Here is a 25,259-nt window from a genome sequence, read left to right as displayed (position 1 = left end):
ATGGTAAGGTCTGGATGCCATTTTTTTTGCACCTGGCTGACACTCAAGGATTACTGAAATGTTTGTGCTTTGAAGCCTCGAAGTATATGTTAAGGATAGGCAATATGTTAAGGAGTTTAACAATAAAGAGTAGAGTGTTTTGAAAACTGAAGTATATTTTATTGTAAACACTATATTAAACAAAGTCGGCATACAACCCAACTGAACACATCTTCTCTCTGGGGATTTTGTTTACTCTTAATACTTTAATTGGACCTAAGGTTCTATGTCTACCTGTTGGCACATTATTTTGGATTCTGAGCTGGCAGCCTTTATTCACATTGTTGAAACCTTGACACTGTACTAAGGATTGGGGAAACCCAGCCAGATGGGTGGGGTATGTTATTGTTATTGTTATTATTTATTATCCTCACTCCCCAGAGACCCCCATTCAAGTAGCTTGGGCAGCTACAGGATTTCTGCTACATTGTTGGCCAAGCAGGATTCACCTTTTGTGTAAACAATAGGCTTCTTGTGGGTGCTGCACAGTGTTTGTGACCCCTGGGATTAGCATGATTGTGGCAGACTGGGGGGGAAATGGGGCTGCGGTGATGCAAACGATGGCAGCAGCATGCACAATCATGTTATAAAAAAGCCAGTATATACAAACAGTGCCTCTGTACAAGCTTGGTCTGGCTGGGACATTTTATGTGTGCTGGAAAGTGTTCGTGGAACTGTCTTCAAAGATATTTCAGATACTATAGCTGGGAAGCAGCAAGGCAGCCCTCCTCTAGGCACGAATGTGGGATTTCTGGGAAATTTTGCCTATGAAAATTTTTCATTTCAAATTAGGGTAATTTTCCTAGGGTAATTTGTACTGTGAAATATTTAGTTTGCTTTAAAAAAAAAAAGATGCCCTAGCCTAGAGAGTGATCTGCTTTGACATGTTTATACTCATATTAAGTGAACAGTGCTAAAACTTTGAAATCGCCAAGCTTGACTAATACTGCATTGAAGTTGGCATCCATTTATTTAACTAAGAATATACTTATACCGCCAGCATATAGGAGAGTCAATAAGTTAAAGCTGCAATCTCGTGCACACTTACGTCCCACTGCAGTCAGTGGAATTTCCTTCTGATTAGACAAAATAGAATTGCATTGCCTATACCTCTTTAAAACGTGCATTTCATGTTCCGCTACATTTTCTTTCTAGATATTTCACATACTGTATTCTAATATCAAACCTTGCACACCACAGTTCTGTTACCACTAGTATTAATGAAATACTATAAATTGCTTGCATCAAAAATGTGAAGTCATTTAAGGTAACAGAAAATGCTCTTCTGGGCTAAAGAAATTATTTCTACGGCAGAGCTTTATGTTTCTGAATTGATGTCCCTGTCTTGTCCTTTCATTTTTGTCCTTTGTTCTCAGGATTAATCTTGTGTCATAACCAAAACATCATTCATCTGCCCATGGAATGGTTGCACTTTAGAGTTGTATCAAAAGTAGTTATGCCAATTAGGTTACTTGGGGAATAATTCCCCCTTGCCTAGAATTCCCACCTAGAATTTAACAAGATCGTGCACTCTTGTGTCTCCACCCTAATTTTATTATTTTGGGTTATGCATTATGCATTGCATGATTTTATAAACGAAACATCAGACCTATTTCTGCCAGCAAGGAGCTCACATTTTAAAATAAGACAGGTGGGTGGGAAGGGAGAGACAAAGGTAGGAAGAGCTGAACGTGAGCAAATGGTGTTATACATACCTAACTTTAGTTACAGCTGATTTGAAAACAAGGTGTGTTTTGAGAAGTGAAGAGTGAAAGGTAGCACTGCATGAATATTCAAGCAGATACTTTTAGCACAGGAGGCAATGAGGGAGGATGGTTGAAGCCCTATTAGCAAGCAAGATACCTTTAGGCAGCTGAGGATGGAAATGGGGGAGTGGAAGTAAAAATTATTATTATTATTATTATTATTATTATTATTATTAAACAGGTATGTTACAGGAATAAAAACCAAAACTAGAGTGGGTAAGTTCATGACAACCTTTAAAGGTAAGGGCATGAAGTCCATGCTGGAAGCCAAGCAACAGAATTTGAGGAAGGGGTGTCTTGTGGAGTCAGTGTAGAAAAACGTTGTCAGGGGAGTTTTTGATAGATGTGAGAAGGCTGTGATAGGAAGACCAAGGTAGAAGGTTGCAGTGGTTGATGTAGGAGATTACTAGAGTATGGACCAAGACTTTAGCCAAGGGCAGAGGAATGGGAAAATTCTGAATTGATGTACAGGGAGAAGCAACACGAATTTGCAACAGATTGCTCTTTGCATTTAAAATGTGTCTTGCAGCCTGGACTTGGGGCAGGGAATCTGTCTCCTGCAAAGTGAGAGCTCCCCCCCCCCCCCCCGCGCGCCTTGTGAGTTCTGTGTTATGTGACTAATTCGGGAGTTTCTTGTCTTTCGCTTGTCCACAAAGCTGTTACCAGGAAGAGAATCCTGGTTGCCAGTAGCAATGGCATTTGTGAATTCCTGCCAAGAAGGTCCTCAGGGTTCTTTTAACCCATGTGGCAATGCAGCGCGTAGGATCAGAAAAAAAGTGCTGCAGGGGCAATGGCAGTGCTATATCTGTGAATAATATTAATCTTGCATTTGTGGGCAGCTGTTCTTGCAAGGAGTTTAGAACATATGCCCATTTTATTCTCTTAATCCTGAGAGAGAAGGTCCAGTGCCGCACAACCCAGATCTCTGATCAAAAGTGTGACATTATCTACTACACCAGGGGTGGTTAACCTGTGGCCCTCCAGATGTTGTTGGGACTTGAATGCCCTATTACCCTTGATCATTGGCCATGCTGGCTGCCGCTGGTTGGAGTAGGAGTTCAATCACAGCTGGAGGACCACAGGTTCCTCACCCCTGTACCCCACCCCACACCCCTGTTCCTCCAGCCGTCCACAACTGAGGTGCTATGCTACATTGATGGACCATGACTGAATCTGCCAGAACAAATGAGCAGCCATTATGTCTTCATTGTGTGGAAAATAAATGATTGTTGGGGGAGAGCCCTTGGCTTCTTGATTATTTATCTGAAGTCTTTATTTTCTGTTAAGATTTTTTTCTTAATCACTTTGTTTTAGTCACAACAGTATGCAGACCTTCTTGGCATTTAAAGCAGCCTTGAAATGTTGGGTTTATAATTCCTCTTGAATTACAGAGTCTGTTTCACGACGATTGTATGTAAGGAGCCAACACATTATTATAGTTCTTTTGAGAAGCTCATTGGTTGCCTACCCTCTTCTTTATTCGCGCCTCTCTATATTTGTCTCCATTGATTATTCTCCTATGAAAAATTTAGTGAACAATGTTGAGAGAAAACACTGTTTCCACAAATCAGCCTGCTTTCATGTAAATATCAACTTTGGCCTTTAAATATTTTATTGGACATATATTATTTATTATAGTGGATGTAGCTTTTAAGTTCCATGGGCAGAGCCTGAATTAATTTGACAGTGGGTGTCTCATACATAACATTTGTGAAACGGAAAAGGGGATGTTGGAAAATAGAATATCTTTTTAGAGATGTCCAGCTTTGTGCATGCCGTCGCCTGATTTGACTAGCACAATGTAAGGTGATGTTTGCTGCATAATACTCACAATCAATAAATGTCCAAATGTGTTGGCAAAATCACACAAGCAGTTGTGATAGTAAGCTGGATCTGGAAGCTGGTCTGTACCCTTATTTGTCTCATGCGGCTTGTTTCCATGCTTTGTCACTGAAAGGGAAGGGGGGGAACTGGAAGAGCTTGTACTCCATTATATATTTCATACCTAATTGTTGCTGATCAGAGCTTCAGCTTCCGTTAACCTCCAGGGATACTTGTGGACACCGTGCCCCATATGGTGGTTCTTGCTTTATGCCATCTGTTAGTAGGTCCTGGCCATACATTTGTTTTAGTATTACTGCACTCCTCCAACATTGACAGATAGCCAGTTTGCCATGAAAAATGTGGTAAGGGGTGCTGCCTTTTACACCCTGGTATGCTTAGATTAGTATTGGAATGATTTTTCAGCCAAAACCTAGAATTTAAGGCATTAGCCTTGATGGGTTTTCTTTTTCTGGTGGTGGTGGCAGGAAGCAGTCTCCTCTATTTACTTGCTTGTAAATAGCCCCTAGCCTTCACTGGAAAGTTTTATTGACAAAAATTATGTTTCTCTCCCTACTCCATCCCTCCAGCATTCATATATGAAGCTGTCTTAAACTGAGTCCGACCCTTGGTCCCCTGTAGCTCAGTACTTCCAACTTTGACTGGCAGCACAGATCAGGCCTCCGTCACTTAAATCTGTTTAGGGAAGCTTTTAATGTTTGATGTATTACAGTAGTTTAATATTTATTTGGAAGCTGACCAGTGTGGCTGGGGAAGCCCAGCCAGATGGGCGGGGTATAAATAAATTATTATTATTATTATTATTATTATTATTATTATTATTATTATTATCTTTAAACTGGAAGTGCCAGGATTAAAGCTGAGACTCTTGTGCACTGCAAAACATGTGCTCTGCCACTGAGCTATGCCTTCCCCCTTCTAAGAACATATTCCTTCCACCATATTGCACACAGATGTGTGCAAGAAGGCCCCATCAGCTGCTTCTGCTAGAATAGCATTAACCATACACATGCACACACACACATACATATACACACACATACAGTGCATTTTCTGTTTCCAAATAAAACTGAGACACTGAGCTTTCCTTACACCGAGATGCATGTAATGCTTAGTTCTGCCAGCCTTGCATTTAAGCACTCGCCTGGTGGGCACAGGTGATAAGTATTTGCATGCAGCCAAGTGCATGGTGGAGGGGGGATGGCGTGCTCTGCCTGCCTTCTGTGCACACCAAAGAAACCTAGTGGGCTGCCAGAGAAAGTACCTGCCCCCACCCCCATCAGAGGAATGGAATAGGCGACTAGAAAAATGATGGAAACCCCAGCAGGTTGTTAATTTTCAGGGGACGGGATTTTGTGGTTTTATTTGCAAGGTTGATTTCTGCCCCAAAACGTAATAGGAATGCAAAGGTAGTTTTTGTGATGGGTTCCTTTTCAGCTATGACAGTGATACGCATCTTGCATGCCTGGTGCAGGTTCCTGAGTTAGTTGCTGAGAATTTTGCGAAGGGTGCTGGAGTAGGTTGAACTGTGAGTGATCCAGCAAAGTAATTCTTTTGTTCTCACCCAAGAATGCCAATGCAGGATCACTTAGCACAGGTTATTTATGCCTTTGCTATTATCAAATGAGTTCTTGAGTATGCACATTTTCTTTGTAACTTACTACACAGTAGGGGATTACAGCTCCAGAAACCTGTGCTTATGTAGCACATTTTACTTATTGTTAAGAGTTGTTGCTTCTGGGTTGTGAAGGAATGTTTGTTTTATTTCTACTGTAGGCTTTTTCTTCTGTGCTCACCATTAAAGCTTGTGATAATGCTGTTTTAGAAAATAGAGAAACTCATTGGCTTTTTAGGTCATTAAAATGAAGTCAGGAGATAAAAAGCTCCTTTATGTGGCCATGATTGAGTGCTGAATGTGTCCTGGGTATATATCAAGATGTTCAATACCATTTTTGTGTTAGTGCAGCATTCATGGTACAAACACATATATATTCAGGGTAATTCTTAAACTTTGGAAGGCTTCCAAGCTGTTTTATGTCTCCTGAATAAATTACTGCAGCGTATATTATGAAAACTCATTAGCTGTTGTAATGGTTGAGACAAAAACCCTTCAGAATTGCCAGTGGGTCAGTATAACCTTTGTCTTATCACAGTCCTGGCAAAACAATACTTAACAACTAGAGTTGGGTTTGTTCCTTGGTTGTGTTCTCCCTCTACCCTTGCTATAGAGTTGGACAAAGCAGAGATAGTTAGGCAAAGCAGGAATGGGAAATCTCTGGCCTTGCAGATGTCGATGGACTCCAGTTCCCATCAACCCCAGCCAACATAGCCAGTGGTAGTATGATTGGAGCTGTCATCCAACAGTATGTGGTTTCCCATGCAAATTTGGAAGTGTTGGTACTACAAAATTTTGCCATTCATAACAGACTGCCATTCCTTATCTTTAAAAACCCCAGATGGTTTGGGACCAAGGTACTCAAGGGATTAGCTCCTTCTGTGTGATCCTCCCCAACCAATAAGGCCTTTTTGTCTTGAGGTGCAGTTGACCATGATGAGTCCAAAGGGAGGAGTCTCCATGGCAGTTCCCGGGTTGTAGAACAGTTGCCCCTTGAGCGATTTCAGTAGAGCATGAGACTCTTAATCTCAGGGTTGTGGATTCAAGCCCTGCTTTGGGTGAAAGATTCTTGCATTGCAAGGGGTTGGTCTAGATGATCCTCGTGGTCCCTTCCAACTCTACAGTTCTATGATTTGTTTGGTGACTTCACTTAATGTCCTATGAAAAACATTTTTATGCTAGCAGGCATTATTCTTAACTTTTGGTAACTTCCAGCTGCCTGCTATCAGAAATCTTTTTTACCTCTCTCCCCCCCCCCCATTCATTTGTTAATATTTTAATTAACATTCCTTCTTAATTCGTTATTGATTGGCCTCTATAATTAATGAATGTTAGCTGCCTTGTGTGCTTTTGCTAAAATGGAAAGGCTGGATAAAAGATCTTTCCATAAATAAATAAAGCATTTGCCTTGGAGATAAAGGACAATTGAAAATTATTCTCTCCTGTATATGGTATTAAAACAGTTTATGAGACACACAGGTTTATTATTATTATTATTATTATTATTATTATTATTATTCAACAGAATTTAAAAAACAATCAGCTAAACCTCTTACGTGGTTTATGGAAAGCATTCATTTAAAAATATATATATTCCTCTACCTTCTACCCTCTTTGACCAAAAAGAAATTACTTTTAAAAGAACACCATTTACTCTTTTTTTTATTTACATCATACTGCTAGTATTGTATACTTTGCCTATGCCTTCTGCTGGGGAGTGGAGGGGAAATCCTTTTCTGTTTGCTTTGCAATAGAAGTTTACTCCAGCTGCTTCAGACAAAGGATTGGTTGAGTCTGTGATGCATGGAGATTCAGGTGTCCAGTACTACTTCAGAGAGAGGGAACCTGTGGCCCTGCAAATGAGGAGGGATTCCCCTCAGCCCCAGCCAGCTTTGACCCTGGTCGGGGATGATGAGAGTTGTAAGTCCAGCAACATCTGGAGGGCCTCAGGTTAGCCACCTCTGCCCTGCAAGCCACAAAAGGACTGTGCTGATTCCTAGCATTCCATATGGCAGACTTCTGGTCCTAATTAGCATAATTAGCAGGAGAAGCAAAACAGCCCCAAACAGAGATAACTACACTGGACAATATTGTACTGGTCTGCAGATGTAACATTTGAACTTGCATTTCTAACGACATAACAAAAGCATTTTTTGAGTAGGACCAAACTGCCACCAAACTGGTGATAGCTTCCATTTGTATAACACCTAGCTAACATTCTGCTCAATAAGCACTGAACAGTAGCAGTAATTAAGTGAATATGTACCAGCTGTCTCCCATCGTTTGTGTTTTCACTAATTGTGATGAGGCTTGACTCCAACACCCCCCCCCCCCCGTAGAATAAGAATATGAGAATGCCTGCTCTAAATACTGAATTAAATAATTTGATGCAAGGGTATGCTAAATATAGCCTTTAGGGTGTATTTGACTGAAGAAAGATATCAAGATTATTCCGATGTGTGGTGGCTTGTGACCTGCATTTTTCATGGGGAGGAACAAGTTTTGACAAACCTGTCTTCTCCTCTTGATTTAAAATAGCTTGTGTGCATTATAAAGTTCAAATCCAAGATTTGCAAATCACATTCAAATGAATGTATGATCAGTTCAGAACTTTCTTCTCCTGAAATGTATATTGTAACGATGTCATATAAAAAGACTGTGTATCAAAGTAAAGCACACTTATATGCAATTGGCAATTTAACAAACAAAAGCAGCCTTTACACATTGCCCTTCTACCAATTTTTCCTTAGTCCTGTGACTTGTCAAGTAAACTCATTTGTTCTATTGAGAGACAGAGGATCATAGAGTTGGTAGAGGCCCGGGGCGGGGGGGTCATCTAGTTCAAAGCAGGAATCTCAGTTAAAGCATCCATGACAGATTTAAGCATCTAGCCACTGCTTAAAAACCTCCAAGGGAGGAGAATCCACATCATAAAGTAACCACATCTCATACAAAATCTCATAGTTAATAAACATCAATATATTTGTTAAATATAGTACAGTCATACCTCGGGTTGAAGTAGCTTCGGGATGAATATTTTCAGTTTACGCTCCACGGCGACCCGGAAGTAACGGAGTGTGTTACTTCCGGGTTTTGCCTCTCGCACATGCGCAGACGCTCAAAATGACATCATGTGCGGAAGTGGTGAAATATGACACGCACAAACACGCAGTCACGTCTTACGTTTACTTCAGGATGCAAACGGGGCTCTGGAATGGATCCCATTGGTATCCAGAGGTACCACTGTAACTGTAACTGCCGGGCCTTCTACCACTCCTCTATCCCACAGTTACTTACCAGGGTTATTGGTAAGTTAAAGGTAGAAAGGGCATAAGTGATATTAAATGGTGGCAATGTGGTACCATTGGTTCAGGCAAACCACTGGAGTGGAAACCCCCCCCCCAACCAAAAAAAACCCCCACACATATTGTGTGCTGACTCCGTGTAGAGTACAAATTCCCTTCTTGTTGGCCCTACAATAACACTATCCATGCTGGGTTTACAGGGCCTGATTATCTTCGGAATAACTGATTTCTTCTTTATAGGTCAGTGCACCTTTTGTATCCCTAATAAGGCTGATCAGGAAATAGCATGTTCTACAGAAGCAATAGTGAGACATGGAAAATGATGGTTGTTCAGTCAGCTAAGACCAAACAAATCACCCAGTGTGGGGGCTCACAGCTGCTTTGCTTGTGAGATGGAAATGCATGTTAGAGGCAGCCTTCGGGAAATAAATCGTAAGTGTATGCCTGGCATTTTCAAAATAGGGGAGATTTTAAAAGGAAGGAAAGATCACCAGACTGATTTTATGTCAAATCTTGCATGCAGAGAAGGGGGAGGTAAGATAAAAAGCCAAATCAAACATTACACACATCCTAGGGACAAGCAGTTTCAGGTATAGAGGTTTGGAATGGAGATGGGGTGAGAGGAGATGGAAAGCGGCAAATGGGGAAAGACTGATGCACCCCCCTTCACCTCTCTGCCCTCTATTTATCCCCCCCCCCCAATTGCCCTTCCTGAAGCCATTTTTCTTTAGAAGAAGTAGCTGTTGGGTTAATAAATGCACTTGTGTGTAATGTATAACGTGGCACAAAATATATCCAGTAAAAATTAACAGGAAAATCATCCATTGTTTGTGTTGCTGCTTCAGTGTTCATCACTTTGCTAGCAGTGATTATCATGAATGCTTGTTAGACAGCATTGCATATACGGTTTACTTGATGAGTTAACATCCAAGGAAAAGTGAACCGTTTTACTGTTTCTAATTGAGTCACTCTGTCGAAGGATTATTGGCAGGCTGTAAACAAACAAACAAGCAAACAAAACAACTTTTAAACTGATTTTAAAATTGCTTTATTCCATTGTTCATCCCCCACCCCCTTCCCTTTTCTGCTTTAGTAAACGTGCACCTTAGTGATTAACGCAGTCTCGGATGCAGAGACGGCACTCCTACATGTTTTCACTCCTACACAACTGGTTTATTCAACCAGTCATGAATAAAAAGAAAACTCACTAATACCATCCCCTCTTGGAATATATTGGTACAATAACTGTTTTCACTACTCAGTAAGATAGTGTTTTAGATCTTGAACAAACAAACCATAAATTTCCAAAGACACAAGTGAAAAATGTGTCCAGGACAGGAAAACAGCTTTAAATAAAAAATAAAGATCGGGCTCAGGGCGGCTAACACTGAATATATATACAGTAAAAACAAAAGCAAAAACAAAACAAAAACAGTTGATTAAAATATAAGTTAGAATACAGTTTAAAATGCAGCGAAACCAGAGCAGCGCATGGAAACGCCGTTTACCTTGCCGCCAGAGTGGTACCTATTTATCTACTTGCACTGGTGTGCTTTCGAACTGTTAGGTTGGCAGGAGCTAGGACTGAGCAACGGGAGCTCACCCTGTCACTGGGGATTCAAACTGCCAACCTTCCGACCAGCAAGCCCTAGGCTTAGTAGTTTAGACCACAGCACCACCCACGTCCCTAATATAAGCCACCTTATATAGCAATAAAAACTATTAGATCCAGAGACTATCAAACAATCACAGATTTTAGGAGATGACATTCCGTATCTCACAGGATAATCCACAGAATGATATTTCACTCCTCTTTTTTGCCCTCTTATTACTAAAGCATGGTAGTTGCTTTAGTTTTCAAGTTATGAATGTATATGGTTCTTGACATGCAGAGAGCATGGGTATTTCCTTTCTGTCTTGTAGGGAAATGCTATTTTGCCTACTTCCTACTAGCCCATATTTATAGAATAGTCAGGATTGCTCCTATATAAGCAGGTGCAGGATTTCAGCATTAGACATTGCAGCAAATGGCACCTCCAGGAGGCAAGGATGTCCAGTGGGAAAAGTGTGGAGGGGAAATAAGGAGGGATCCCTGTAGCTGCTATTTCTAAACAAATCTAGGAGAACCTATCCCATGACAAATGAATGCTCAGGACCTTAGTGCTCTTTTGGTTGAAATAACCAAGCAAAGGGCTCATCTCTAAGCAGATAGCACTCTACAGAGTATTACGCCTATATGAGCAACGGTTTTAGATTAAGATCCTAAATTGTATAAAGGCTCTATTTGGACGCAAACCAGCATGTTTTCATTGTTACAGCAACCAGTGAGACTGTATGCTTCAGGAAATGTTTGAGCTTTGAAATGGGAAACTTGATTAAATTTAGTCCACCTTGCTTGGTGGTGTATTAGATACTCACCCTTCCCCTCCACTATGCACCTCTTGTAATGTGCAACATAGCTGGATGCACTGTGCATGTGCAATGGCCCAGTCCATATCTTCTCCTTTTTCTTCCTTTTTTGAAAGTTGTATGAACCGTTCCTGTGTACTGTATATGGTGAAATGCAAGTTTATTTGTAGGAATAAAGTCCACAACCCAGTAATGTATGAACTGTGCTTTCTTCTCGGTTTGATCCTGACCTGTTTTAAGCAGATGTGTGCAATTATTCCAAATCAAGTTACCATTGCTTGAACTACATTAGTGTATTTCCTCAAGAATTCAGATTTAAAGTCTCCAGCTCTTATATCTTAGTTGGACCATTTTCTTCTGGAGTGAAAAAAAGCTTTCTTTTGAACTAGGAAAGCCCATCCCTAGCAAGCTTTCCAAGCATATATAACGTTGAGGATTGTCTTTCTCCTTTTGTCTTATTTAGGATCTATGTTTACGCTGAAAGTGCAAGTCAACGACATCATCAGCCATCAATATTTAAGCCAAGCGATTGTGGAAGTGTTTGTCAACTACACAAAAACAAATTCCACGCTGACTGGAAATAATGGAGCAGTATTGATACAAGTTCCCTATCAACTAGGTCTAAGTTTAACTATTGCATCTTATAAAGATGGTTATATGTTAACACCTTTGCCTTGGAAGACTGGAAGAATGCCAAGTGAGTAAGCCCCTTTTAAAATCCTATTATTAAACTGAATGCACTTGAACTTTCTTCCTTCTTTTTGGTAATCCATCTAATTTTCATCAAATGAATGTGACTTAATGAAGTCACACAAAGTATGTTGTGCTGAATGCAACTGCAAAGGTAAATGCCGCCGTCTTGAAAGAGTTATAAAATATATATGAAATGCTTCCATGAAAATATTGTAATTAATGCAAGTCTGCCCCAAATATTGAATACAGATTATCTTGAAGGAGGCTGAACAGTTTGTGAAACTGGAGCATATTGTCTCAAACGATAATCATGTGTTTTCCTGATGAGTTGGGAATGGCACAATTCTTACCCTGTGCTATAGGTCATAGAATTATAGAGTTGCACCCTAAGTGTCATCTATTCCAACCCCATGCAATGCAGAAATCTCAACTAGAGCATCCTTTTTTAATGCCTCTTCTGTTTTGTTATATTATTTTCCCTCCAAAATACCAAAGCAGAAAAGCTAAAACAAATTCCCAACATAAACCAGTGCATAAAAATAACAGCTTGTGCGTAGGCATATAGTTTTGAAACTGATGACTTTAAACTAATCAGATTGCCTCATTATATTCTTAGTGGAGAAACTCTGCTTAGTTTAAACTCGTTTTGTTTAAAGTTTGCACATAGTAAGAAACTCTTGCAAATTTACAGCAGGAAACAAAGGCTTTTGATTTCCTTGTTTCCATGTGAAATACCAGTCCTCTTTTGTATCCATCACTGTGGTGTCCTCAATTTTACCACTCTGCAGAACTGTCTGTCTTTTTTCTAGCTTTCTTTTCCAGTACATAAACCATTTTAGTAATATATTCCTATTATTTTGTCTTCCCACAGTATATTCATCAGTCACACTCTCACTGTTCCCCCAAAGCCAGGCAAATATATGGCTGTTTGATGATACAATTTTGATTACTGGGAAACTATCTGGTAAGTAATAGCAGTACTAAAGATTTATCTAAGTTTTTGTGGAAAGGTAAAAAAACATGTTAAACTGAAAGTACAGCAAGTTGCAGGGATGCGGGTGGCGCTGTGGGTTAAACCACAGAGCCTAGGACTTGCTGATCAGAAGGTCGGCGGTTCGAATCCCCGCGATGGGGTGAGCTCCCGTTGTTCGGTCCCTGCTCCTGCCAACCTAGCAGTTCAAAAGTACGTCAAAGTGCAAGTAGATAAATAGGTACCGCTCTGGTGGGATGATAAACGGCGTTTCCGTGCGCTGCTCTGCTTCTCCAGAAGCGGCTTAGTCATGCCGGCCACATGACCCGGAAGCTGCACACCGGCTCCCTCGGCTAATAAAGCGAGATGAGCGCCGCAATCCCAGAGTTGGCCACGGCTGGACCTAATGGTCAGGGGTCCCTTTACCTTTACCCTTACAGCAAGATGCAAAGGAAAGGGGAGGATTGGGACTGTCCGACTTGAAACTGTACTTTGCAGCCAGTTGCCTAGTTTGGATGAAGAAGTGGGTGACCTTGAGAAATAAAATAAATTTGGAATTAGGAGGTCACAATTTAAGGTTTGGATGGCATGGGTATCTGTGGTATGACAAGGTTATAGTTAGGGAGTTTAAAATTCATTTGTTAGACATACTGTATTGAGAGTCTGGAATAGATAGAAGCCTAGGTTCTATACGAAGATACTCTTATGGGTCTCAACACCCAAATGTAGCATATTACCTGAATGCTCATATAAGATGCACATTGATAAGAGGTGCAAGTGGTTCATGCTTGAACATTAATTTTTGAATGCCAGTTAAAAGTTTTGCCAATCAAAAGTGTTAACTCTTTGAAAGAAGCACTGTGAAATTGCTGGCTTTGAATTCTTCCTCTTTTTCAGATGCCAAATCTCAACCAAGTGTTCAGTTTCCAAAATATTTAATAAAACTTCCTATGAACCACCATATCACAAATGTTACAGCTTACCTTACAGTGCCACAGCAGTTTCTGAAAGTGGACCATTTTCTTTATACAACTGGAATTCTTTTAAATAAGTCAGGTATGTCAGATTTTCCACTAGCTTTTGAAGATATACAGCAAGGATCTGAAGACTATCCCTTTAAAACATTAGCGGCATAGTTTTTAGATCCACAGGTTAGGACTTGAAATGTAATACTGTAGCTGAATAACAATTTATCCACCTTGGAAGTGTAAAGAGTCTCTGATTTTTCTCAGAGACTTGTTAATTGTGTGATCCAACTTGCGAGAACGTTCCCTGAATCACCCTTGATTCACCTTGTAATTTGGGGTATGCTCAGAGCCAGCACACACCCCTACATTTGTTGCTGGCAGAGATTTTGTCATCCCCAGCTTGTTGCAAGAGAGGAGGGAAGTTATTTGTCTGCACCTTCTTTGATTGGCCAATAACTATAGAAATTTTAAAATCTCCATTTATATTGGCAACAGTGCCATTGTACAAATTCTTACCAACTCAAGATCCCCACATCATTTACAGAAAGAAAAATGTCAATGTAGAATACTGTATTCTAAACAACAACAATAAACTTTTATTTATATCCCGCCCTCCCCAGCCGAAGTTGGGCTCAGGGCGGCTAACATCAAATGTATAACATTAGTATAAAATCAAACAATAATTAAATTACCTCCTAAAAACAGGTCAAAATCAAATTAAAGTCTAATTAGATGGCTTTCCGCAGGGTTAGGGTTGGGAACACTAAATGCTCATCAGCCCAACTGTTTACACTGATCTTATATGGGCCTGTGAGAATGCTGGGAGACCTCTTTCATATTAGTTCTTATACAAAAAGAAAAGGGGAGTCAGCTCGAGCCCTGACCAAAGGCCTGGAGGAACAACTCTGTCTTGCAGGCCCTGCGGAAAGATGTCAAATCCCGCAGGGCCCTGATCTCTTGTGGCAGATCGTTCCACCAGGCTGGGGCCAAGGCTGAAAAAGCCCTGGCCCTGGCCGAGGCCAGTCTAATCTCTCTGAGGCCTGGGATCTCCAAGGTGTTATTATTTGTAGACCGTAAGGTCCTCCGTAGGCTGTACCAGGAGAGGCAGTCCCGTAGGTACGAAGGTCCTAGTTTTGTTCCTTGTACACTGTAGTGCTCTCACCAAAGTTTCAGTGTATTCTCCCTTGTTTTGTTTTGAATTAAGTCTCTGTGCCACAGTGTGTGGCTTGTATTCCAGACCAGTGCTAAGAGTAAGGTTCCGTCAGCCCAAGCTCTTTCCTTGCACAACAGAACCTTCAAGGCATCCCCTAAATCTGTTCTGGATGTTGCTTCCAACCCTTCAGAGCAGATATGGAGATACCTCTGGGGGCATGCCCCCCCGAATGGGGGGTTGGAATTCCCCTTGCACTAGTGGGAATCCTTCTCTTAGCCCAATGTACCCCCCCCCAAAAAAAATGATTTCATTATTGAGCTGTATAATGAATGATAATCATTGATGTTTAAAATAAACAAACAATAAATGGCTGCCTAGTTTTTTTCATTTCTGCCACTGATCACTACTCTTTCAAAGGGTATTTGAACACACCGAGACACACAGGGATTAATAATGTATGCCTACACCTTTTGCAGCTGACGAATCAGCAAATAAAGCAGCTTTCATTTTCCCCCCTTGATCCTCCTGAAATCTCTCTGATGTGTTTCTTTTTAAATTATTTATGTGGTCCTGCAAAAAAACTAAAAAACACCCAGCTTTTATCCTAGGGGCAGGTGGAAGTTAATTGATACATGATATTTGACAGTTTTCTTGTGACCCACATCTAACAGTGTGCACATTTTGAGAAGGATTCGGATACTTAATTCTGTTCTTGAGCCTTTCTCTCTCTCTCTCTGCAAGCTGTGCCAAGATGAGTCATTTGTGCACAGGTCTGTTAAGCTTGTAGAAATGGAGAGTGACAAATGTGACAATGTGTAATATTACACCATGCATCTGGAAGGTTTTCACAACATTTTGACTGGGCATAGAAATTAGAATTCTTATTGTTAAATGCAGAAGACTTGGATATATATATATTAAGCTAATGAATATTTTAGTTGATACAGTTAATATTTTAAGATGTCTTAAGTATTCAGATGCTGCAGGGAAACATGCATATTAATTAATTGCTGTTTTTCTTTCTTTCTTTTACATGATAGTGTTCTGATTCAGTTTCGCCCTGCATATTTATAAGTAGATCCCATGTTTATAAACTGAATGTCAGAAAGCTTAGATTAGAAAAAGGGTTGGTTATTGTTCAGCCTCTCAGATTAGTGTGTGTTTGTTCTGAGCTAACCGAGTTACATTGATTTATCCATTCCACGGTTGCTGTTGTTTGCCAAAGTGGAAAAGCACTTTACTATCCACACATCTTCGAAATTCATTTTGAACTGATCTTTTGTAGGTCCCTGAGTATCATGCTTAGTGGATTTGCTTCTGAATTTTGTTTGCCCTGCTACCGATTGTACACTTACCCTACTCTATGTGCTCAGATACATAAACCATAGTACAGATACCATACTGCATTTTGTAGAGGGATGGTGACAATTCTGCCACCTGCAAATTAGATTTTTCGCCTTAGATCTTTGCAATCCTGAAGCACAGTTGCCCATCAAAAGGGTAGGAAACATTTGGCCCTCCAGATGTTGCGGAACTTCAACTCCTATCATGCCTGGCCACTGGCTATATTTACTGGACTGATGGGAGTTGTAGTTCAGCAACATGAGCTAGATCAGGCTTCCTCAAACTTGGCTCTCCAGATGTTTTGAGACTACAATTCCCATCATCCCTGAGCACTGGTCCTGCTAGCTAGGGATCATGGGAGTTGTAGGCCACAAACATCTGGAGGGCCGAGTTAGATGAGCTAGATGAACCAGTAATCTGGCAGTTTCTTAATAAGGGCTACTCCATACTATTTAAGTGCTGTCATACTATTAAATAATTAAGACTAAATATAGAAGCTTATTTTGATGCCTTTTATCACCATCTAGTGGTTTATTTCTGTACTGCCTCCACTACTAATGGCTATTGAAATCGAGCGTGTGTAGAGACATATTTTCCTAATTATTTTTTTATTACTGTGGTGGTGATGGGTCTAGGTCCATTCTGTATCAGTAGCCAGATAATCAAAAAGTATAATGGAGAAGAGGGAAATGTTTGCTTCTGCAAACTAGTCTGGCTGCTGGGTGGAATACTGATTTGAAATAAAATCATCTCCTTGTTTATATGTTTAGGTTTCAAAAGTATTGAATTAACTCCCCTTGCTGCAATATGTGTAAACCTGTTTTCGGCTGGGAAAGAACTGGACGTAGATGGTCCCATTCAGATAACATTGCCTCTCCTACCTACTAGTGCTGTCAAAGCAGGAGATCCTATCCCAGCATGGACCTTCGACATGAAAACTGGTGAGTGTGTTCTCTGTTCTGCATTAGCACAGGGCTGAAGCTGTGTAGCTTTAGGATTTTCACTTAGTCAAAGACAAAGAGCACCATATGGTCATTGGGCCTTGCCAGAAGCTAACAAGTAGGCTGCCATCAACCTCGGGTAGATGTCCTTTCCAGGGATCCAAATACTTAAAAGCAGGAAGCAGAGTTAACAATTAGCTTACCTACCCCACCTGGAGACTAAAGTAGCTTGACTTTCTCCGCCAGGTCCCACTCATACATAGCAGGAACCTAATGACTAGGCACGTGAGAGCTTGGATTAACCCTGACAGTTTTTTGTTTTGTTTTTTTAATTAAGTATGTCTTTAAGAGTACCTGAAAAATGCAAATTGGCATATCTCATAGCACATGCTGTTTCTCCACTCTGACATCTTGTTCGGTTACATGGAGATCTTTGAAGTGTACTTGGAACTTTTGAACAGGAAAGGTCTTAGCTGTTTTAGTGTTTGAAGACAGCTCCACATGAATGATAGGAGCTGGAGTCCGGCAATAGAAGAGGGTCACAGATTCCCCATTCATGCAGCTGGAAACATCACTGGCACATCTGACCTCTAGAGTTTTGGACAGGGCTTATTGTGCTTTGATTTAAAGGTATATTGCCCTTATAAAAGAAAGCCTTTCTTTCTCCCAGGTGCCTGGGTGAATCGCGGGTTGGGCATGGTGAAGGATGCACAGGATCATCTTGTATGGACATACAGTGCTCCAAGTCTTGGTTACTGGATAGCAGCTCCACTGCCTGGAACCAGAGGTATACCATGGAAATGTGAAATCAGTGATTGGAACTTAGCTGTTGTAGTTAGCAGGAGAATAATTATGTGCAAGTTGGCGGCCAGAACATGGGATAGGGAAGAATTCCCCCTTCCCAAATTTAATAGGAATCATAGGCTTTGTTCCCTGGTCTAGTGGAAATATAAGTACGATTCACAGGTTACTTGGTTGTAGGGCATCTCTGTGTAGTAATCATCAACTTTTTAGCCCTGCCCTCAAACCTTGCACCTTTGTCATCCAGTAACTGTGTGGTTGTGTGAGAAGAAAGGCCAGCATGCAAGCTCCTCCCTGCAAATGAGCCTCATGCAATAAAGTGCCTTAACCACACTGCATCCCCTACTTGGGAGCATGAGCTTGCCCACTGGGGTTTTCTTCTCACACAACCATGTATAACGTGATTACTGAAAGAGATAGATTTAGAGGCAAGGCTAAAACAAGGCCTCATACTGAAGCCATACACACAAACTGTTGGAGCCTCTGCTACAACTGAGCTATTCCTCCGGTCGAGTCCTTTGGAATCGTCTCCAATGATGATTAATGACCTGATCCTCTGATAAGGCTCCAGGCATGTTCCCTCATTACGCAAAGTATCCGGCAGCAGGGAAGGAGCCGAGAAATATGAGCTACATTGCAAAGTTTTATTTCTAACTATGCAGACAGAAAAGAAATAAACATGCTCTGTCTGTGAGAGCAGAGAGACAACTGAAAAACAAAGGAACAGGAAACAGTAACATCACATCCATCTCCTGTCTTCCGTGAGACTTCCAACAGCCTGGAATCTCTGGAATGCAAAACAGAGTCTTGTGACTCCCAAGCACTGCACAGTGGCAACACAAAGAAACCAACACGAACAATATGCAAACAGAGCTATATTATTTAAGGCATGAAAAATACTCATAAGAAAAAAGGCATCCCAGCCCACCGTTTCAGGTGTCTTGACTGAGGCAGGATTCCCATCAATATTGTTTGAATGTGTGTGTATATATGTATATATAGGCACTGCTTAATGCCAAAACATGGATCTAAACTGTGGACATCATCTCTGTCCATGTGAGCCACCCCTGTGTTCATGAGGACTGGAAAAATCAGCAGCACATCCAGTGACACAATGTTAAGGAAAAACAGAGTAAACAAATGATGGGAAGACACCATATATTGTTGGATCCAGTTTTGCCACACAAGGAATCACCTTCTTTTTCTCTCCCTTTTTAATGGTTATAAATTTAGACTCCATCATTGCCTCGGTCACTAAGGATATAACTGCATACCACACAGTGTTCCTTACAGCCATATTGGGAGGCACCATCGTCATTATCATTGGGTTCTTTGCAGTTCTCCTTTGCTACTGCAGGTAAGTAACAAGATTATAGTGATGTGCAGTTATGACACAGTGTATTCATGTGTTTCATCCTTTGTCGATTGGAGTCTTGGAATGATGGTTCAGTCTTGTTTTGAAAAGATATTTGAGGTATGGCCTCTGCAGTCCTCTGTTCAGCCACTCTGAGAACAGCCTGCTGGACTAGATAGGACATTGGCCTGATCCAGCTATTTTTATGTTCTTATGTTCATGTAGTCATATGTGTAGAAGATTCTAGCTCTAGGACTCTGTACCACTCTTCCCTGTTTTCTAAGCAACATTTATAAATAGAATAAAGGTATGCAGATAACCTATAAGGGTGTGTAATTCTTGTGTCATTTGACACAAAATGGATGTGTTACATATCTAAGCTACTCTCCTGAACAGGTAGCTTAAATCCCATTGATGTCAGCCTAACTGCAGTCAGGATTTCAGCTGGTGTGCAAGGTAGAGCTTTAACATTATTGGTTCCCCACTTTTTTTCTTAGGGATACATGTGGTCAGTCAAAAAAGAGGAGGAGAAATATGACAAAACGGGACATCTCCAAAAAGGACCAGACAACATCAACAACTCACATAAATCACCTTGGCATTTCCAAGGGATCACTGAAGCCAGATGACAAGTCTCAGTTGTATTCAGCCACATTATCCTCTTATAGTCCCCAGAGAGGGGCTTCAGCTGAAGGGGAGGAGAGGAAAGGCTGCGACAGTTTCAAAATCTACACAGAAGGTATTTCATACCAGTTCTCCAGCAAAAATTCTCACTGTAGCTCACCCCAGTCCTTGGAACCTAGTATAGGAGTGAGGCATTTACAGCCAGCAAAACATATTGGTGGCAGCATTTCTCCTGCTAGAGACTTGCAAGAACGGAACCACTACCTCTCGATGAATGAGGAAATATATGGTCTCACTCCCCTCCCAGAGCAACTGGTGCATCTTTATAGCCAACCTATTGCCATCCTTCAAACATCTGACCTTTTCCATTCTCCAGAGCAGCTGCATGCTGCCAAGTCTGCCACTTTGCCAAGGAAAGGGCAATTAGTCTATAGCCCAATGATGGAGCCAATGAGTCGGGAAAGTTATACCCAGACATTACCCAAGATGCCCATGCACTCTCACCTCCAGGTGCCAACCTCCAGAGATGAATCAGCTGCATTAGATAGCCAGCAAGGCTTATCTCCTCAAGCTGCAAATTGGGGGCGCTACACCAATAGCTTGCTCGAGTCAGTTTCTGTTCCAGGGACGCTAAACGAAGCCGTGGTCATGACACCATTTTCATCGGAACTTCAAGGCATTTCAGAGCAAACCTTGCTGGAGCTTTCAAAAGGAAAACAGTCTCCGCATCCACGGGCATGGTTTGTTTCATTGGATGGCAAGCCAATAGCTCAGGTGAGGCATTCATTCATAGACCTCAAGAAGGGCAGGAAGACTGAGAGTAACGATACTAGCTTGGACTCTGGGGTGGACATGAATGAGCATAATCCCAGTCGGAAACTGGAGAGGGAGAAAACCTTCATCAAAAGCATGCAACATTCTAAGGTCCTTTACCTGGAAGACTTGGATCTCAGTAGTAGTGAAAGTGGAACCACAGTTTGTACCCCCGAAGATCAGACTGTGAAGCACATGCCAGATGGGGGGACTGATCCAGTCATAGAGCAGCACACACAAGAGGTGCCTAAGAAGAAAGAAACGGAAGACCATGAGGCTAGCCCTCCTCCAGCTAAGAAACGGGGAAAGCCACCTCTAACTAAAAGAGACAGCAAGACCAATATCTGGAAGAAGAGAGAAGAGAGGCCACTTATTCCAATAAATTAAAATTACAGTTATGTCTGCATTTTGGTCTGTCTGGTGTCCCCTTGGCTCTTTGCGTCTTATTTGTAAACTTAAATGTTCAGTTTATAAGAGACAGCCAGAATCTGGTAACATTCCATTTCTCAATTCGTAGAGAAGGTTACACCTTCCTAAGAGTGCAAACCAGCTCTTCTTGCTTTTCAGCAATTACTTGAACAAAGCTTCTGGTTTTTAAAATGTGCTGGGATACATCTGTTGGGGTGCGCACACATACTGCAGAAGAAGCCCAAATGCAACCTTCATTCTGTGCTCTGGAATCGGACATTTGACAAGGAAGAAGCACTGCTGAGTTGCATCGTCATAGGGAAGAGGCACACAGTGAGTGAACAACAAGATTTTATTTTTAACAAATCAGTGTCTGATATGGTTATTTTACCATACAATGTTTGATGTAGATGTCCTGCAAGGCAGTGAGATAAAAGCTGCCGTTTTTCATCTAAAATGCAAGATCAGAACCTTTTTTGATACCTTGTATAACATTCCACCGCATTGTTCTCTGTATATACTTGGGGCAAAAATAATAATTCAGGGACTTGTTATCCATATGGTATTTCAAGTATGTGGACTTCTGCTTTTCATGTGCTGCTCCAGTATGTATTGAGCCAAATTGTGCTCCATTTTTAGAATAACTAGGTTTGTACATTAGGGCAGAATGTGCCCCTCAGTGTCCAAGATAAATATTATTTTGAACTTAGCCAAAATGATGGCTTTGTAGAAGACATTTCTTCCAGAAACAACCCCATGCTACTGAATAGCCTTAAAAGAGATAGAGACAGAGTAGTACATAAGCAATTTGATGATGTGCCTCCTTTTTTTGCTGTGGTCCCAGTCTTGCAAGTCCATTGTGCCGCTTGAAAAGAGCCATTTGAAATCTCTTGGACTTCCTATCTGAATAACATCTATTTAGCCAATGTCTTTCTTGCATGGGAAAATTGGCCTTGTAGGGCCAGTCCAGAACAGTCTTTGTATTAAGCAAATTCTCCAGTCTGAAAGCAAGCCTTTCAACATGACAAAGTGAAGGGGAAAGGACCATATGGTGCAGTGAGTTCTTAAAATTGGGTAATACTCCTTTCTAAAGTCCTGGAGGGCCAGGGCCAACCAGCATAGTCTGCAGTGAGTTCAATGGCCCAATGATCTGTCTCTGTTAGGCAGCCACCTATGATTGAGATTTCTCTTATTCCAGAAAACAGATCGGAAGAGAACCTGTATTGAACTTGTTTGGTTCTGCTCTGTTTCTGTGGAAAATAACAAACTGCAGCCCTAAACACATTTATCTAGTAAATCCAGTTAATTTCTGCGGAAGGTACTTCCAAGTAGAAATGTCCAGGTTCAAGGCCTAAAGGTCTTAAGACTCATCCAAGATCAGGAGTGAAAGCAAGCATTCTCCCTGTATAGTGAGGCTAGCTTCCTTCCACTTATGCAGTGCAAACAATATGCCAGTGTACTTACGTAGAAGCTAGTATGACTTTTATTCTCCCATATTTCAGATGGGCTGTGTTTCTTAAAACATAGCATGAAAGTTTCTTCTCTTGGTGTATTTTAAAATCATTGTGCTTTGTTATTTTTTAAAATGGTTCTGGGAAGCCAGAGCGGGTGATACCACAGGAACTAACTGATCAGCATTCTCCTGAGCTCACTCCTAGCTCACCATTCACAGTATATTTGTCTGTATGCACCCTAAGTGTATCCTAACCTAATTTGTGTACTAGGAACACATTTCAGCACTACCTGTTGGTGTTTCTGAATATGAAGAAGGTAAGCTGTGGCTCTGGCCTATAGGACAACAGCCATCCTTGGAGTAGAATTTATTGTAAAGTTAGGGGGGTACCAAAAGAAATGATTGCATGAAATGTAACTAAGAAAATATATACAGGAAAGAAGTACATAGAAAAAATGCATGTCAGAGAGGATAGGCTGAACATTTTCAGATTTCTTAAGTTTTCTACGCACATGGAATACCCAAACATGTGACCACCACACAACCTGCACTCTGTTGGCACTGTTCAGAAAAAGCTACCACTTATATATCAATTAACTCTGTCACTGATTTTGGAGTATGCACAAAAAAATTAAGAGCAAGATAATGTCAACCTTATCCTAAGCACATTTTCTTAGAAAAATTATTCTAAGTAACTTAAATGGAATTTATATCCAAGTGATATTAGGATTACAGCCTTATAAAATATTAATGTTTTTCCTCAAATTCTATGACATTTACACTTGTTGGGTTTAGTTGTACTGAACTTTCTAAACATTTGGAATATTAAAATATTTTAAAACTTATTTTAACTTTTTCTTTTTTATCTTTTGAAAAACATTAAAAGCATTATTGCTGGTAAGCATCTGAAGCCATCCCACCCCTTTCGAATAAAGCATTTCATAATCAAGATTTCTGAAGCAATTCTGATAATTCTTAGCATTTTTGAAATTTTATATCAATTCGTTTTACCAACTGAAATTTAAAGTAACTTTGCAGATAATAAAAGACTTGTCAAATATTTGTACATTTTCCACTTGCTAATACACTGTTCTACTTTAAAGCACAACAGTTTATTGTACTTCAACAAATGCGGTGTCTTTGTAAAAAATGAGTATTTTTACATATAAGCTGTTCTGTTGGAAAGTTTTTCTGTTCTTTGTATGCCAAGACTGCAGTCCTACACATGGTTCCTCAGTAGTAAGTCCTATTTAGTTCAAGAAAACTTACACTTGGGTAAGCGTACATAAGATGGTTGCTTAAGAGCATGAATTGAATCAGGAACCCAGTTCTGTGAGCTACAATTATTGGGAACAGAGTCTGAAACCAGACATGAGAGTTGTGTGGCTGCCACTGAAAGGAGTCCTTGATACAGGAGTACTGATCCTGCCTACTGTAGCCCCAGCTGTCCTTGCTTTTTCTGCCTCACCAATAAGAGCAAGTGCCCTTTTCCAGCTGATGCTCTTCAAAAGTAACTGCCTAGTATTGTTTCCTCCACTCTCAGCAACTGCATGAACTACCATTTTGTGGATGTAACATGGGAGGAAAGAAGGACTCAACATGCAGAGCTGTTTTCAGCATTGAGCCACACAGAATCTCAGAAGACTAGTTCCAGCCTGAGTGTTCCCAAGCCAATACTGGTCATCACTTATAAGCTGTAAATACTGAGAACAAGCAGTCCACTGCCACTTGTTAATTATTTGAGACACAGTTAGAATTCCATTTAATTCTCATTTCAATTTCATGACCTTCTGTAGCTCAATCTTTTTTTAAAAAAAAATCTCCATTTTTCTATTCTGTCAGGGGTGGCATATCATGTTTGTGTAACTGCTATGGTACTAATGATCTATTGCTACAGTGTATCTTAAAATTTATAAGATGTTAAAAGAGTTCATGCAATATTATAAAAATATTTTAAAAACTTGCAAATATAGCCTTGGTGATTCTTGGTCCTTTAAAAAACAATTCCTGGACTCGCATGATAATGCATCACTGTTATTTCACTAGCAATGCACTTTTCTCATGAAAAAGCTAATTGCTCATGTAAAGCTATCCCCCCCCCAAAAAAAACATGCTTATGCAGAAGTGAGTAACACACTTATACAGAAGTCAGTGGCGCTTGCTCTGAAGTAGCTGTACACAGAACTGGAACCTTATGGTGTGTGTGTGTGTGTGTGTGTGTGTGTGTGTATATATATATGCTTTCGTAGATTTTCACGGGTACAGGAATGCAGGTTTTGGTGTCCTCGGGTGTCTTCCCGTGTAAAAGTTGGGGTGTCTAGGCGACGTTTCGACGAGGTCTCACTCGTCATCTTCAGGCTGGTGCTTTCGGCTTCTTGTTACTGGAACAGAGCAGGATCTCAGTGTTTGAGACCCAGACCCAAACCCAGACCCTCTCCACAGATAAATTACAGACACCATCCAGTAGCCAAACCATGGTGGCACCTCCGGATGCTGCACCCCCCTGCAATCCCTACACAGATCTGGCTGACACAGGCCACAAAACCACAGCTCGCCCCTATACACGAAGCCAAGCCAGAGCACAACTAAGTGCAGTACAGCCATCTTCTCAGAAAAACTCTTCACAAAGTTCAAGAGGTCAAGACACAAAGACTTTAGCAACTAATCCACACCTAATGACCCACCTAAGTGGTACTCAGGATATCACTCAAGAAATCACTCAAGATATCCCTCAAGTAATTAAGGAACAAAAGAAGAAAAG

The 25,259-nt window shown here is 40.8% G+C and overlaps 1 protein-coding gene across 1 annotated transcript in view; it reads left to right on the top strand.

The window, feature by feature from the left end:
- FAM171B (family with sequence similarity 171 member B) overlaps window positions 1-24,466 on the top strand; it is a 28,984-nt gene extending 4,518 nt beyond the window's left edge. The window contains exons 2-8 of the mRNA XM_081917394.1: window positions 11,440-11,673; window positions 12,541-12,633; window positions 13,537-13,695; window positions 16,875-17,045; window positions 17,716-17,832; window positions 19,080-19,203; window positions 19,698-24,466. Of these exons, the coding sequence (XP_081773520.1) occupies window positions 11,440-11,673; window positions 12,541-12,633; window positions 13,537-13,695; window positions 16,875-17,045; window positions 17,716-17,832; window positions 19,080-19,203; window positions 19,698-21,024 (2,225 nt within the window). The 3' untranslated portion in view covers window positions 21,025-24,466. The remainder of the gene's footprint in view (window positions 1-11,439; window positions 11,674-12,540; window positions 12,634-13,536; window positions 13,696-16,874; window positions 17,046-17,715; window positions 17,833-19,079; window positions 19,204-19,697) is intronic.
- The last annotated feature ends 793 nt before the right edge of the window (window positions 24,467-25,259 follow it).

The sequence above is a fragment of the Podarcis melisellensis genome (assembly GCF_964234715.1).
Source record: "Podarcis melisellensis genome assembly, chromosome: 1".
NCBI classification, from domain to species: domain Eukaryota; kingdom Metazoa; phylum Chordata; class Lepidosauria; order Squamata; family Lacertidae; genus Podarcis; species Podarcis melisellensis.
Note: the sequence above shows the minus strand (reverse complement) of the source record. Positions and strands in the feature narration are given on the sequence as shown.